Source organism: Papio anubis, chromosome 2 (assembly GCF_008728515.1).
Source record: "Papio anubis isolate 15944 chromosome 2, Panubis1.0, whole genome shotgun sequence".
NCBI classification, from domain to species: domain Eukaryota; kingdom Metazoa; phylum Chordata; class Mammalia; order Primates; family Cercopithecidae; genus Papio; species Papio anubis.
Window position 1 is genome coordinate 31,313,760 of NC_044977.1, and position 16,835 is coordinate 31,330,594.

The 16,835-nt window shown below is 40.4% G+C and overlaps 1 protein-coding gene across 3 annotated transcripts in view; it reads left to right on the plus strand.

The window, feature by feature from the left end:
• The window catches only part of CD96 (CD96 molecule), a 108,849-nt gene that overhangs the window by 58,335 nt on the left and 33,679 nt on the right, over positions 1-16,835 (plus strand). For all 3 annotated transcript variants that reach the window (XR_004182047.1, XM_031662999.1, XM_031663000.1), the window contains exon 8: positions 5,770-5,862. Coding sequence is in view for 2 of the 3 variants with exons in the window: in XM_031662999.1 (XP_031518859.1) it covers positions 5,770-5,862 (93 nt within the window). In the remaining variant the exon portion in view is untranslated. The remainder of the gene's footprint in view (positions 1-5,769; positions 5,863-16,835) is intronic.

Consider the following 16,835-nt stretch of genomic DNA (forward strand, 5'->3'; position numbering starts at 1 on the left):
TATCTTTAGTGGGAACAAGTAAAATGCTTATCACATCCATAACGTTTTAATCTCAGAAAACTTTCTATGTAACTCATAACTATTTCAAATTATCAAACATTTTTGACAAGTAGGACTCCAGTGAAAAGAATTCTTCAAATAAAAATAAAATAGTTGATTCATGTTTTCACAAAGAATTTCTGCTGAATACTGCAAATTTTTTGTTCAAATTTAATTCATCTAACTCTTAATTAGCTAGCATTTTTATTAATCCATCACATAATGAAAATTAATACTAATACTGATGATCAAAAAAGATTTAAAAGACTTTAAAATTCCTTCTGCATCCTTAGAAACATTCCATTATGTACAACATATATACTTTTGATATTTAGGAAGGGATAAGATGTGTACAATAAAAATACCATAAAAATAGGGATTGTATCTTAATAATTGTAGTATCCCTTGGTTCAAGCACAGTATTTAGCTAATAGAAGACTTTTATGACTTGAAAATTGTTATATAGGATTACTGTAGTTATTATATCATTTGACTAACCGGAGTATTTACTACCCTGAACCAGACGAAATAATGAAGATTTTACTACATAAAAGATGAACTAATACCTCAATAAATACAGTGACAACAGATATGCCCGAAGAAAAATAGAAGTAATGACAACTATGAAATATTCATATTTAACAGTAATCTTATAAAACGTAAATATATTTGCAAATCATTATTACAACTCTATAGGAGCATTAATCTATTTAACCACATCCTATTTTCAGAGATATCATAATCTATAACATACTCATAAAAACACAGAATAATTTAAGAAGGAAACAGTTTTTCTTTGTTCCAAGGGCCCAATCCGCATCTTGGGTTCTGTCCAGTTCCTTCACAAGTGCAGTGGTTGGTTATGAAGAAGAGTGTATGCCCAACACAAATCTATCCCCACTACTCAGAAGCAGGTGTGATTCTGATGCTGGGGCATTGGCATCACTCCCGTAGCCCTGCCTGTGTGTCTATGTATATGTATATGTATATGTATATGTATATGTATATGTATGAACACATCAACCTGTGTACTTGGAGTTAATCATTCAGAAATTGTGATATATTTATATATAGCCTTACTCAACTTCACCTAATTCCCTCAGGAATAAGTCAGCTCCTTCCTGGAAAGCTGGACATCATAGGGCTGCAGTCTTGGAACAATGTGCAGGTAGCTGATTCTCACACAGATCTGTCAGTAGCTTTGGCAGAATCTAAGGACGTGAGCTAAAGGACCCCAAAAGCTCAAATTCCAAAAGAGAACCCTCTTCCCATTATAGGCAGAACCGTGTCTGTAAAACTAATATTTTCTGATGCTAAAACAGTGCTTGATTTCAGTATCTGAAAATAATGAATACCTTTTTAGGTAATAGGAAGAACACTGATTCTGATACTGAAAACATACCATAATTCCAATTGTATAAGGCAGACCTTGATCTAGCATAATTTGGGGCTCTGAACAGGTGGTTAATTTTAAATTGCCAAATGAGTCTTTATCCTTTGTGATCAAATATGAAAGAAAATCAATCTTGAGGAGTTCAATTTCTCAAAATTAAAGCTTACATTCTCATCCCATTCTGGCATCTATCTATGTGACCGACTTAGAAGATGCAGTCAAGGCTCTATAAAGCAATGTCATCACTGTGTTATGTCTCCCTGTTGTTGCAAGCTCTTAAACACTTACTTCCACACATGCTCTCTGTCTGTGATGGTACTGCTGGACGCTTTGTGAACTCCGCAGTAAACTTCTGATGTATGGTGCAAGAGTCATTGCCTTACTAAGCTATTATTGTAGACAAGATACTGAGATGAAGACACAGAAGAAAAATCTGCCATCCCTGAGTGCTACATTAGAGAAATGCTAAGAATATTACACAGTAGGAAAAAGTTTTAGTGAGAAAAGGGAAGAAGTTTTACTCTCTTTGCTCCCTCTTGTTTCCAGAAAAGGGTATTAATGTTGAAGACTGTGAAGTAACAGCCCTTTGAGGTGATTCCTTCTCCACCTATGCCTGGTCTCCCAAGAAGCTCTAGTGCTCAGTGATCCCTATTCTAGAAAACTCAGAAAGGGCATGGGATTAGGGTTAGGGTGATCAGTGACTCTTCAGGCAGCTATCTGTGCACCAGGACCTGCAAAATTCCCACGATCCAGAGTAACTACCACTAAGAAAAAAAGTCTTTCATAGAAAACATGGACCAGGCACGGTGGCTCATGCCTGTAATCCCAGAACTTTGGGAGGCTGAAGCAGGAGGATTACTTAAGTGCAGAAGTTCAAGATCAGCCTGGACAACATAGTGACACTTTGTCTCTACTAAAAAATTCAAAACATCAGCCAGGCAAGGAGATGCATGTCATTAGCCCCTGTTACTTGGGAGGCTGAGGTGGGAGGATTGCATGAGCCCAGGAGTCTGAAGCTCCAGTGAGCCATGATCATGCCACTACACTCCAGCCTGGGCAACAGTGCAAAAAAAAAAAAAAAAATTCGTGCCCTGCTAGCCTGTCAAAATGTCTAAAATCATGGCAATGCTGAGTCTATTTTTGGTAGATTTAAAGAGCTGGGTTTCGTGGGTTTTGTTTTGGGGAGTGGGTGGGAGATATTTTATCTTATTTTAATCCAAAAGTTGAGTACAATACCCCCTGGGGTGGATAATATTTTGGTTGTCATCACCCTTGACAGAGATTTGTTTATTAAGTAGGTTTCTGACCATAGCTGTTGAGATCAAGACCTTTGGGATAGAAAGAGAGTTAAGCATTGACAGACGTGTAGGTGTATGTGTGTGTAGGTATGCATGTGTATCTTAGCATGTGGAAAGAGGAGTAACAAAAAGATATCCTAATAGTGGAACAGGAGGACCACTGCATATTGGTGTGGAAGATGTCAGACAAATACTTCCTGTTTCATGACTTCCCTCAGTGCAGCTGACCTCATACCCGTGACTGATCCTTCCTGAGAGTATCAGTTGAGAATTTCAATATGCATATAAATTACCCAGGGATCTTGCTAAAATACAAAAATTCGTTTAAGTAAGTCTAGGTGGGACCTGAGATTCTGCATTTGTAACAAGATCCTAAAAGAAATCTATTCTGCTTGTCTGTGGACAACACTTTGAGAAGAAAGGACCTAGCAAACCCTGGGATTTGGCTTACTTCTAGGTGGACAAGATAAGGGCTTATACAAGCTCTGAGGAAACCCCAGAATTAAAGCAGTTGCCCTGTGGGACACACCCATAGCTACTGCTGCCCATGAGGTTGGTTCTGAGAGCCCTGCCAGGCCTACTCGAATGAACACACCCAGGAACAGATGAAGTGGCTTTAGGCAGCAGCTTACCGTCTTATGACATTATGGTAAATGCAATGATCTGGAAACTGGCAGAGGTGTTTCTGCTAAATTCTGCGTTTGGGTTTTGGGAAACTGTTTCTCCTTTTTAGGTTTTAACCACTCTTTTCATACCCCCTGAGTTTTGTTTTGACCAAGGCAGAGTTTCCACTTTACAGTCTAATCTAAAACTAGACAGACATTTTTAGGCCCCATATTTTATGTTGAATGCTATGTTTCACCTCTGTCACAGGACAAAGTGTTCATCTCAAAATGCACATCTTACAACAATATATTATTAATGCACTATGAAGCTGAACACCTCAGCTTACAAAATCACTTGGTGATGAAATACGGCAGAGAAGTATCCTAAAACTGAAATATTCAATCAATGAAAAATAAAAGTTTCCCATTGTGGAAATTGAGCATAACGTATCAATATCTTCTGTTCCAGGAACCGGCAACCTTCTTCTGTAAAGGGTTAGATAGTAAATACATTTTAGGCTTTGTAGACTTTTTAATTTCTATCACAATTACTCAACTCTGTCACCCTAACACAAAAGCAACCATGGACAATATGTTAAAAAAAAAAAAGGGGGAAAACTGTGTTCCAATAAAAATTTTACAAACATGATTTCACTGTAGGCCATAGTTTGCCAACCTCTATTTTAATCAGTATACAGAGAAAAATGTCTAGGCATTTATTTTCCAAGCCAATGCCCTGTCTTATTAAGGTAGCACTTTGGAAGATAATATGCTTATGATCCACCCGCTGTCAGACACACACTTAATGCTGGCCTTCTTTCTTTCAGTGTTAAGAATAAATTTGCATGCATTGATTCACCTACTTCCATTTGCCAGAATCCATAAATATGGTGCGGAGCAAAACAGTGACTTCCCTTGAGGGGCATACACGATGACACAGAGTTATGAGGCATTTGCTAGGGTAAACCCTGAGGGGTGAGCACACCACAAAGATCCCCAGGCTTCCTCAGCTTGAGAAGGTACATTCAGGGAAGTTTGGGGATAAGAAAATGTCAGCAAACTACATAAATTAAGACCAAAAAGTCCCAGAAGTCACAGAGAGAATACTGTGCTTCAGAAATTGGGTTGAAATATTGCTTATTGGATAGAGGGTATTATTTGAGAGAGATGGAAAAAATGATAGGCAATATCAGGAAATTGGGAGTGTAATGACAGCTCAAACAATAATTAGACTTGCGTGTCATGCTGAAGAGTTCAAACTTATTTGGGATGTATGAAGAAAAAGGATGGTCATTTTGTTAACCTAGTCATGTACTTCCCATTTAACTGTCCTCCAGCTCCTCATAGATTATTTGCACAAAAGCATTCATATAGTAGTAGGTCAGAGCTAGCTATGAGTGCCCCCAACAGCCAACGGCAATAGCAATGCTACTAACAATGAGAAGAGAACATACATGCATCTAGCTTAGAAAAACAAATTCCTCCCACTGGGCTACGTGCTATCCAGTGACATAACGTAAGTAAAATATACTTGTCCCTTAAAGTACATTACAGAATAGAACCAATAGTTTAATTATTAATTAAACATCCAGATAATTGGTGTAGTTCTTCAGATGTGTAACACTGTATGCAGTAACATTATATCTACAAAAATCATAAAATCTTCTAACTTCAAAATCATCTAAGCACATTTAACCCACACGCTCCTAAAGTCAATAGAGCCTTCTGGCATTTGTAAATTGTCCTTCCAATAGGGCTATTTTTAAATACAGTAATGGAGATTTAAGGAATTGACATAAATGTAAAACATAAGTAAAACCACATTCTAGCCTCTATTTCAACTCCCCTCAACACACACACACACACACACACACACACACACACACGAAAAAGTTGAGGCCAAACAAAAATATTATGACAAAAGTTGACATTTTAGAAAGCAGAATAACATCACAAGTTTACTAATGTTACATCCAATTGGGTAGTTGTATCATTGTTTCTACTCTTGCTGATATAAAAATTTTTGTGAGTTTATGGATTTTGTAAACTACAGGATTGCTTATCAAACACTTCAAAATATTAAATGCTATAATAGTTTTACCAGGTCTTGGTAAAGTGTAACTTTTTCCAGGGAGCCCTCCCAGACCTCCCAGTCTTTATCGGTGCACCTTTATTGCGTTCCTGTGGCCACCTATACTTCCACTGTCATAGTACTCAACACAATGCTTGGCTGCCTAGTTTCTAGGCCATCGGCCCTTTAAGGACAATCCCATGTCTTTGTCATTCATCATTATATCCCACTGCCTTGACCATAATATGCCCCCAATATATTGATTTGTTACATGGTGAATAAATAAAGGAAAGTGTATTTAGGAACTAAGGCAATACTATTGCAATATTTTGTTCATTATAAACATCTTTCCAATCCTTTCAGGTTCTGAAATGTCCACAACAGACCCTCCACCGAGTGTTACAGAATCCACCCTTGACACCCAACCTTCTCCAGCCAGCAGTGTATCTCCTACAAGTAAGAATGTTTTCACACTGAGCTATTAATTTAACCAACCAGATAATTTAACCAAGCAGATAAAATTTCAGCAAACTTGCATGGTTCATGCCTGTTTCTTAGCTATGACTTTTTTTCGGCTGAAATCGAGTTTTATTTTTTAACAGCTTTATTGAGATATAATTCACATCACATTAACTCGTCTATTTAAAATGTATGATCTAATGGTTTTTAGTATGTTCACAGACTTGTACAACCATCACCACAGCCAATTTCAGAACATTTTCATCATCTAGTAAAGAAACTCCTAAACATATTAAAGTGTCATTCTCATGGCTTCAAAGGGTTAACATAACTTCCAAAATCCTTTATTTGAAGCCCTGGGAAAATTAAGGTCAATAAATATTCAGTGAGGAATTTAAATTCTGTATTTATTATTAAATAGGTTAATAAATTGATAGTCGTTCTCCAAAACAATGTTCTCAGTGGGGAGTTTAAGAGATTGGTTGTAAAGCGGGATAGGCCAAAGGAGGTTAAATCCTTTTAAATTTAAATTTGTTCTGGTTCAAATTAATGGTGACAAAGTTGACTGGTGAGGACTATGAATTCAGCCCTCCCATCTGAGGCATCATTAATAATGGAGGTCAGCCTGGGTCAGCAATACTATGGCAAAGGAGTGGCAGTGACTCTCAAAAGTTGTCATTGATGCAACACATCATAAATTCCCATGTCCGTGGCCTTTGTGTCTAACAAAGAACCATGGTGACTCTCTAATACAAAAAAGTTTATATTCTATGTAAAGTAGAAGTAAGATTCATTTCTCATTTAATTAAAACTATCAATTTTTGCTCAAAATGAGAACTGAAAATGGAATAAAACAAAAGCAGTCAGTGGGAATGAACAATTCCTTTGTCTGGTAACCTTTGGCATCTAGCCTGCAGTCACTGTCATAGGTTGATACTTCTCAGAAAATGAAGCAAGTGGCAGAGAAGCTTGTAAACCACCCATCAAAAGTTTCACATCCATCTGATTTTCTCATATTCTTAATGTTTTGTAATTTTTCTTTTCTTCTTTTTTTGAAGCCTCTTTTTCTTCTACTTTTAACTCACCACCGATGATAAACCACAGTTAATTATGGCACTTTTCATTCAACAAGTATTAGCATATTCAAAAATAATAAAACCTTAAATCTCTCTAGTATCCTGTGTATTCGTTTTCCATTGCTGCATTAAAAATAACTCAAATTTTGGCAATTTACGAAACATGTATTGTCGCATATGGTTTCTGGGGGTCAGAAATTTCAGGAGCAGCCTAGCTGGAAGATGCTAACCTGGGTTCTTTCATGAGGTGCAGTCACACTGTTGACTGGGGCTTCAGTCATCTGCAGGTCTGACTGGAGCTAAAGAATCTGCTTCTAAGCTCTAGCATATAGATGATCTCAGTTCCTCAGCACATGTTCTTCTCTATAGCTCTGCATACAATATGGCAGTTGGCTTCCTCTGGACCAAGTAATTCAAGAAACAGAGTGACTAAGTCAAAAGCCATATTGCCTTTTTATGGCTTTGTCTCCAAAATTGCATGTCATTACTTCTGCTTTATTTTATCTACTAGAAGTAAGTCACTAGGTCCATCTTATACTCAAGGGGATGAGAATTAGTCTCCAGGTATCAAAGAATCTCTGAACAAATTAAAGCCACCATACCCTGTCATTTAGAAGTGTCTGCACATAAAAGGCAATGTGGTTTGAGCTTCTTTATTATGGGTGGTAGACAGAGCAAGCATTATTGTTCCCACTTGCGAGATGGGGACATTGAGATGCTGAGAGCTTAAATGATCACATACCTAGTAAGTGACAGTGTTTTGCATTCACACCACAGTCTTATGACTAAATTTAGTTCTCACTACATTAGATACCACTTTTTCTCCAGTTGGCCCAAACGTATCATGAGAACAGGAACCGTATTTGTTTTGCCTCCTAGCACAGAGTAGGCAGTCAAAAACTATTAGTTGAATAACTAACTGAATGAATGAAAGAATTAATAACAATAAGATCCCTTCACTGTGTAGATGTTATTTAATAGACTAATGCTAAAGAAAAAAGATAAAAATATATTTCTGCCTTCAGGAAGGTTGCATCTACTTGGAAGAGAAGGTATACACACATAAAAACAATAATTCAAAATAGTAAGATGAAAGGTGGTGTACTTTACAGAATTAAAATGCCCAGGGGGAGGTACAAACCCGTAAGTATTAGGCTTTGAAAGTTCTTTATGAGTTCATGGGCTCAGAAAACGTTACCTGGGAGACATGAAATAACTCGACCTTTCAAGTATATATTGTATATGTTTGACTCAGTGGAGAGCTTGAAAGAACATTCTAAACAGAGAAAACAAAGTGAGCAGTTGTGCAGTGACAAAGATGTTTATGGGCATTTGAGAAAGCATCAGTAGATAAGCTTGGATCAAAGAGGTGGTATTGTGTATTAAAAAAGCAGGGATGAAGACTGGAAAATGCAAACTAAACAGAGCTTTGATCCCCAGTTTAAGGACTCCAAATGCTATCCTTTATGAAACGGGGGAAGGACCTCATTCCACTTTATTTTAGAAAGAAAGTGATACAACTCATTCATCAAATATTTATTGAGCACCTACCTATCAGGTACTCTTGTAGGTGCTGTGAATACAGCAATGAACAAAACTGAAAAAAAAAAAAAATGTCCTCATAGCATTTATATTCTGCTAGTTAAAAGCAGACATGAATTTCTTCTAGTTGAATTTTTATGGGGTTAGTCTACATACACTAAGTGCTTATATCAGTGCTTATAAACACAGTTCATACTTCTGTGACAAAATTCAAAGCAAAAGAAAGCAGTTGTTACACTTAAGAAGCCTACAATTTAATATAGGTTTAGTATTAATGAAGGAAAGAAAGCACAGTCAAGTACCATATTTGTTTAAAAGCAGGGGGGAAAATGCTACCTGATCTACTATCACACTAAGACGATATAGTTGGGAAGTCTGTGCAGAATCAAAAGACCTCCGTAAAATGAGGTTCTACCACACTGGACCTGAGGATTGTGTTAGATAAGTGGTTGTCAACCAGAGTAATTTTGCCACTCCAGAGGACCTTTGGCAGTGCCTGGAGACATTTTTGTTTGTCACAAAGAGGGTGGGAGGGTGCTACTGGCATCTAGTGCATAGAGGCCTGGGATGCTGCTAAACATTGTGCAACACAAGCCAGAACAGCCCTCACAACAAATAATCATTGGTTCAAAATGTCAATAGTGCCAAGGCCAAGAAGCCTTGTTTCAGATCAAGGCTTAGGTGTAATTACAGTAGGTATCTCTTACTTTTCAAAATCAAATCTGGATTTCTGTCAAGATGGCAACAATAGTTTATGTGTGGAATAATTTTGTTTGATTTTTTATGTCAATAAAACTCATGTTAAACCAGTGGCAGATTATGTCTAAATAAACTTATCTTTTTGGAATAATCACTGAATTACTATTGAAAAATCCAAATTTTGTCTTGACAAACTGGAGGGTAATTGCGAAATCACGCGATGACTTCCTGCCTCAGAAGCTGGTAGGATTCACCTTTGCATGTTCTTTGAAGAAAGGAAGCGAGATGAAGCATGTCATGGAAACCAACTTCAAAGGCTGTGGTTTCATTCCAAATTCTAAGATGTAATGAGCTTTATAATCCAGTCATCATTACGAAGCTACACGTCTGGCTGCAAGCATCCAATTCTTATTTTTTCCTCGATGAAAGGATATTTTTTAAACAAATGTTGAAGGTTATGAAAGCAATATTCTTTAACGAGGGGAGGAGAACTTAATAACTCATAACAAACTGCAAGAGTTATCCAGGGAAGCCCAGCTCAGTTCAACCTGAACCAATTAGTGTTTGCTGAGTCCCAACCGCATTCTCAGTGCAGTTCAAGGAAGACAGGCTGACAAGCTAAGTGGCGAGATGAGACAAGTCCATGTGGAACAATCAGAGACACTTGATGAATCCAGGGTGGGGCTGTGCAGACACAATTCAGGAGCTTCCATAGCCTTGAGGAGAGATCCCTGTGCCTTTCAATTCACTGGCTGTGACTCGGCTAAGAGTTGCGTAGCCTAAGAGATGCCAACCCGGTGTGGCAATCATCCAAGACACTTATTCATGAAACTCATAAGTATGGAGTGCCTACAATGTGTCAGGGACTTTTGAGGCGCTCGGATACAGTGATGAACAAGACAGACAGGGCTCCTGTTGCTTACAGAGCTTATAATCCTGTGTGACCCATTTGCCTTGCCTCCTATTTTACTGCCCACCAGTCCCTTTCGCTCTGCCTCCTATTGTTATGTCTGCACATGACCCTTAGACCTGATGATGTTGATTTTAATATTAAGCCCTTTCTAATGACTTAGCTGGTCCTCACTATCTGGGTCTTTCTACTCCTGGATACTTAGAGTAAAACGCTAGGTCCAGTCTGCCTCTAATCCTCAGCCAGCACCCCAGGTAGACAGAACTTATCCTTGCCAAGTGGATGATCAGGCACTGAGGGGCACAGACCAAAGGAAGCAACTGCCCAGGGGATGCAACAAAACTACTGATTTATGAGTAAGAATGTCAGAAATGGTGGGGGATCAACCCAGAAGACATGTCATTAGATGAGATTAGAAGAAAGTAGATCAGAAGTTCAGCAGTTGATAGGGGTATTGGATTCTAATGTTAACAGGGGAATGCCAGAGAGAGTCTGCAAGGCAGTGAGAAGGCTCCAGTGATTTGTTTGTGACAGCAACTTCTGACCCCTTTGCTAGTCATGTCATGCCTGTGTTCAGGTGCCAACAGGGCATCTCAATTGCTGTTCAATAGTTTCTGCCGTTATCAATATGTATCTGCTGCTGAAAAGTAAGAAAAGTCAGTGAGTGCTGGGGGAAAGGAAGGGGAATCAGGGAAGTCTTCACACAGGGTCTGGAAGAAAATACTGACTCAGGTGGAAGAAAGATGAGAAATGGATCTTCACATTCTCATCATAAGCAAAGGCATAAAACAAAATGAGCGCAGGACATGAGAAGACAAGCAGGAGTTCTGACATTGCTTGTTGGGAGAAGGGTAAGGGTTGATTAGGTGGGGTGGAACAAGGTAAAGATGAACTTCAACTCATTTAGCCCCAGTTCATAGCCCACAGCCCAACATGTCTCCTTTATGCTGGGCTGAAGGTCAGTGCCCACGTTATCCTAACCACGCAGATTGATGAGGCTGACTCAAATGTGTTTAGATGTAGCTGAAGGCCTGTGTTGTCCAGTTAATGTCACTACTGTGTTTAAATGTCAGCTAATGGGCTATGAATTGGGGCTGTGATCTGAACAACAAATAGCCAGTATGGCTTTTTTAGTATGTGGGAAAATGTCAGGAAAACAGAAGCTATGTATATGTTAGGTGATAGTTGCAAGAGCAGGGAGCAAGAAGACTAAATGATACAGATTTAAAGTGGTTTAAGTTTATTTTCCGTGATCACAAAGGTGGTTAAAAAAGTGATATGGTCTGAACTAGAATGGGCATTGGTAGAAATGGAGAGTGCTGCAACAGGAGGCCTACCAGGATTGTTTGCATAAATGCAGGGGCTAAATAAAAGGTTTTCAGAGAACAATCATACAAGGACCTTTCCATTTTTTTCCTAGCAATTACATAAAAATGTTTACCAACTGACATGATTGTATAATAATACTAAGCAAAAATATTAATATTTGTTGGTTGCCTCCAATATGCATGGACTGTTCTAAACTAGTAAAGGTATTTTCTCATTGAATCCTCCCAACAACACAATTACTTAGGTGCTATTATTATCCCACTTTACAGATGAAGATACTGAGGCACAAAGAGGTTAAGTAACTCACCCAAAGTCCAGCAGAAAGTAGATGAGCCAGTATTGAGCCCAGACAGACTTCAGACCTTGAGTCCTACTGTCAGAGAGTACATGGTTGGTGCTGAATAAATGTCTTTAGACACTGAATAAATCCCTTTTAGTGTGAAGCTGTTATAGGTCTCAGGAAAAGGTCAAACATGACAGCTATGCTTACATTAAGCTCTCCCTTTTTTAGACCAGTGTTTTCCTGAGACATGCAGCATCTGAGAGTGAAGCTAGCATTTCCTCAGTTGGAAATAAATTAAAGAAACCCTTCCTGCATTTGTAGCCCAGCCGCCCCCCCACCACCATCAACACTTTTTATCATGTAATTCTCACTGTAGGTATGAATCTACAGAATCCATACAAAACTCCAATGCTTTTCCTTGAATCCTAGGAAATTCTGTTTATCGTATCTTTTTTACCACCTTCCACCTGGGGCACACAAAACAGACTGTTGAAAGGATTTCTCTTTTTTCTTTATCTGTCACCTGTAAGTCAAGCTCAGCCTTCTTGATGACTAGTTTACATTGCATATTTGTCTATTCAGTTATTCCCCTTTGGGGTGAGGTTCCTCAGGGTAAAAGCTAGCGGATGACCTATTTTTCAGTTTATTTCATAATTATTGAGTATCTACAAGTTCACCACATGATGCGTGATGAGTTCTGTCCTGTTTACTGTCATCTTCCCCAAGGGAGTCCTGAAACCCTTTCTGGACCAGTAATCCAGCAATACACATTATTATTCCCCATTTAGTCAGCACATGTCCTGAACAATCTGCCTCCCACATGAAACCAATTTTATGCAGGGTTTAGGTTTAGGTTTCACACCACATGTCTCCTTTATGCTGGGCTGAAGGTCAGTGCCCACGTTATCCTGACCACGCAGATTGATGAGGCTGATTCATACGTGTTTAGATGTGGTTGAAGGCCTGTATTATCCAGTTAATGTCACCACTGTGTTTAAAGGTTCTTTGTGCTGCAGGTAAATTGATGGAGAGCAATTACACATTTGTCCAGAAACCAGATGGATAAGTCTAAGTCTGTGCTATGCCAATAGGTGCTGTAGTGATAGAATGAAAGGCCAAATGGAAATATTTCTATTTTAGAAAATAAGTTAAATTTTTAGGTTCAGTTTTACATTGGAGTAAGGTAAAATCTTAGATGACAGCGTCTGACTAACCAGATAAGTTAACCAGTAGCTTGAAACTTACAAATAACTTTTACCTTTGTACTTTGTTGATTAAATAAGCTAAACTGGGTAGGTTAGCAAAAAATAATTTTTACTTTTTCCATTCTTCTCTGTTCAAATGAGATCTATTGAATAATTTTTTCTTGGCCTCTAAAAGAAATTTCCAACAGATTACTTCGCTTTTTTTGGTAATTTTCATACAATAAATGTCATCTGGTCCCTTTCAGCCTCAAGAACAGACTGTGTCAGTAATTAAAAACTCTTGTCAAACGTAATCTCAAAACTCAAAAAAGTGAATTTAGTCCAGAACTTCTTTCCTCTCCCTTCCCCCAAGTGTGGGTCTAACTCAACTTGGAAAGACTGGGATATGTGAGGTGGGGGTATGGAAGAGACAGGGAATGTCTCTGATTCCCTAGCCTGGCTCCATCCTCTCCTCCACTCCTAGCTGCTGGCTTGGGCCCCTCTTTATGGGGCATGGGCATAAGAAGAAGAAGGGAGAGGTAGGTAAGGAAGGACCTTCCTTAATAGGCTGGCTGTAATCTGACTTAGGTGTCCTCTGGATGAGGAGAATAAAAATTGCCATATTGACTTCATGGGGCACTCTGGCAGGTTTTTCAGAAATCCCTGACTGTCCTATGACTGCTTCCCTTGGTGCAGGCCATGCCTCTCTTCTGGTCTTCTACTTGCTTCTCCCTGCAGCCTCTAAACTTCTGAAGGTCAGCTCCTCTTGGGGGCTTCTTTGCTCCTCTAGGTGTTCTTCCTGAGTGAGATTATTTTCATGGCACCCTATTATATCTGGAAAAATATGCACCTTTGCCTACTCTATGGAGAAAGTGCTCCTCTTCACCAGTGTGGCCCTGTCTCTCTTCTCCGTGCCCATTCAGAGCTGCTAACCAACCATGGACTCCTCATGTAGCCTCTCCAGCCTGAGTAAGGCACCATGCCCCTTTGTCCTAAATTGCAGGACACACAGGTCAAGAGATCTGAGTAGTTCTCCCAGATCCACACTTTACTTGGTCTAAAGTGAAGGAGCGGATTCTTCTTCATCTTCTCCATGAGGGAGGGCCTGATGCACAGGACCCTTCAAAGGAACACTTAGCCACGCTGCTCCCACTCCATCACACAGCTTTGAGGTTGATGATAGACCAGCACTGACAGGTCCCACTCCACACTGCCTCACATGTCCTGCATAGGTGGGCTAGAACCCTGCTTTCAATGTGAGGTGGCTTGTGCCCTGTGCTATGGTTCTTAACCTTTGGAACCTCATCTGAAATGAAGGTACAAGGATTCCATTTAAAAATTTTATTCTGCATGATCCATTGAAGAGTTAAAGGAAATAAAGTGAAAATGAAGCAAACATGATGAGGTGATGGTTAACGCACTGAGAGGATCCACAGAAAGCTGTAGTTCTTAGCAATAGTGTGATGGATGGAAAATAAACACTGAGTTCTAGAAGCATTGACCAAAGGTGAGGATGCTTGAGGAATATGAAGGGAGACAGGAGAATGGAGAAAAGGGAAAGTTTTCGTGTGGGTGGTTCCTTCCTCTAAGGGTGATTAAAAGCAGCAGAAGAGACTAAGCAAACAAAATACCTACATAGCACTTGGTTCACAGTAAGTGTTAACATGTTGTATTCTATTATTAGACCCTCTAAATCCATTCGGAAATACAGTAAGAACCCAAAGTAGGAAATAGAATGGCAGATTAACCAGTCTGTCTTTGTCTAAGGGGTATGTGTGTGTGTGTGTGTGTGTGTGTGTGTTTTAATAAAAATAATATAGGTTTAGAATAAAAGCAAATAATCTAGGTTTAGAATTATGTGCATCCACTTGAGACAGATACTGATGTAAACAAAACCAGGCTCACAAGGACCAAGGTCTAGTGAGGGGAGGAGGGAAGCGGGCAGTAAAGAGGAGCAGAAATCTACAGTTAGCATAAAAAGCCACATTATACCCTACTTGTTATATCCCCCATGACTGCACTCTCCCTTCTCTTGCTTTGCTCAGTCAAGCTGGCCTCCTAGCTTTTCCTTTAGCATGACAGGGTTTCTCTCATCTCAGGGCCTTTTGACCTTATTTCCTATGCCTGAAAACTTCTTCCCCCAAATATCTATATGGATCACACCCTCATCTTCTCGAAATTTTTGTTCAAATGTCACCTTCTCGATGAGGTACTCCATGACCATCCTATTTTAAATTGCAGCTGCCTCCCACCCCACTTCTTGTTCTCCTTTTTTGGCTGTATTTTCTCCATAGCACATTTTAACACCGTCTGTAAGTTACCTGTTTGGCTCCTCTCCACACACAAAAACGTAAATCTGATGAGGGCAGTGTTTTTTATCTTATTTGTCTACTGACATAGCTGTACCACCTAGAGCAATGATAACACATGGTTATCAATGTGTTGATAATTCGGTAAATGTTTTTTAAATGGAGAATTTTTTTAAGTACAAAAAAAAGAAGAGATTAACAAAGGAAGGCTTTAGGGAATGCAGAGGATATCTCCCTTAAAAAAAGCCATCTGACTAGGGCTGACGTCTGCGTAGTCTTATGACAGGAAGCTAAAAGGTGATGGTGGGACAGGAAGAGAAGCTACCAAAGGCCTGCTATTCTGGGCGGTTGTATGCTAGACATCATGAGTGAGCTCTTCCATGACTAGGCCCTGGTTCTGATGATGCATGCTGCAGTAAGGCTAACTACAGTTATAAGGCCACCAGAATGGAATAAATATAGTCTTTAATGTCAGACAGGCTTGGGTTCAGTTCCTGTCTCTGCCACCTACAGGCTCTGTAGCCTAGAGCAAGTCATTCTGATGGCAGCAGCTGCCCGACTGGACTAGCTGCTGTGAGGATGCCAGCTGCAGCGAGGGAGGCGTGACTGGGACTGTGGAACCCCCGGAGGCTGGGAACAGGAAGGAGCCTGCCCCCTACTGACTTGGTGGGGTAGGAGCCCTGGGCTCTCAGGGCAGCTGTAGCCACCCAGCTGCAGTTCCGTACCCTGGCATCCCAGGGCTCTCGGGGGCTGGGAACACCCCCACTTCTGCAGGCTCAGAAGGGCCTTCTTCCACTCCCTGGACTCTTGCTACTCCTAGCACCTGCTCCAATTTCAGAGCAAGGTCGAGGTTCAGCCCAGGCACTGTCGCAACCTGGCCAGGTGTGTGCATGCTTGGGGCAGCACTCATACACCAATCCCCCACCTTGGCCCCCTCTGGACTTTGGGCACCAAGGAGCACAGGAGGAAGGCAGCAGGTGGGGGTGGGCTAAGGGCAGCTGGATGCAGGTCTGCAGGTGCCCTTTGGTGCAAACAGCCTGGGCTATGGAAGGCATGATGACAGTGGGAGGCTGACTAGGTTCCTGAATGGAAAGGCGTAGGTCCCCAGTGAAACCCCACCTTCAGGCTAGGGATGGCCTGAAGCCTGGGAGCTGGGCTGCCAGTTCCAGGTGAAGTCCATGGATATGAGTGATAACTTCACTGATGACCATTGGATCAACTGGATAGTGCTTTTTCCAGGCCCGCCTATGGCCATCCATGGACCAATCACCATGCGCTTTCTCCCTTCTAATCCCATGAAAAACTGGGGACTCAGTCAGACTCAGACAGAAGTCAAGACTACCAGCTGTGAGAGGGAGCTACCTACTATGGGTCTCCTCGTCCAGACCACTTGCCTGCAGAAAGGAGCTACCCACTACAGGTCTCCTCTCCACTGAGAGCGGGACACTCACTTGGAGAGCCTGCCTGTGGAAAGGAACTAACCACTTCAGGTCTCCTGAGAGCTGTTCTGTGGCTCAGTGAAGCTCCTCTCCACCTTGCTCACCCTCCAGTTGTCTGCATACCTCATTCTTCTTGGAGGCAAGACAAGAACTCGGGACCTACTGAACGACGGGACTGAAATAGTTGTAACATAAACCG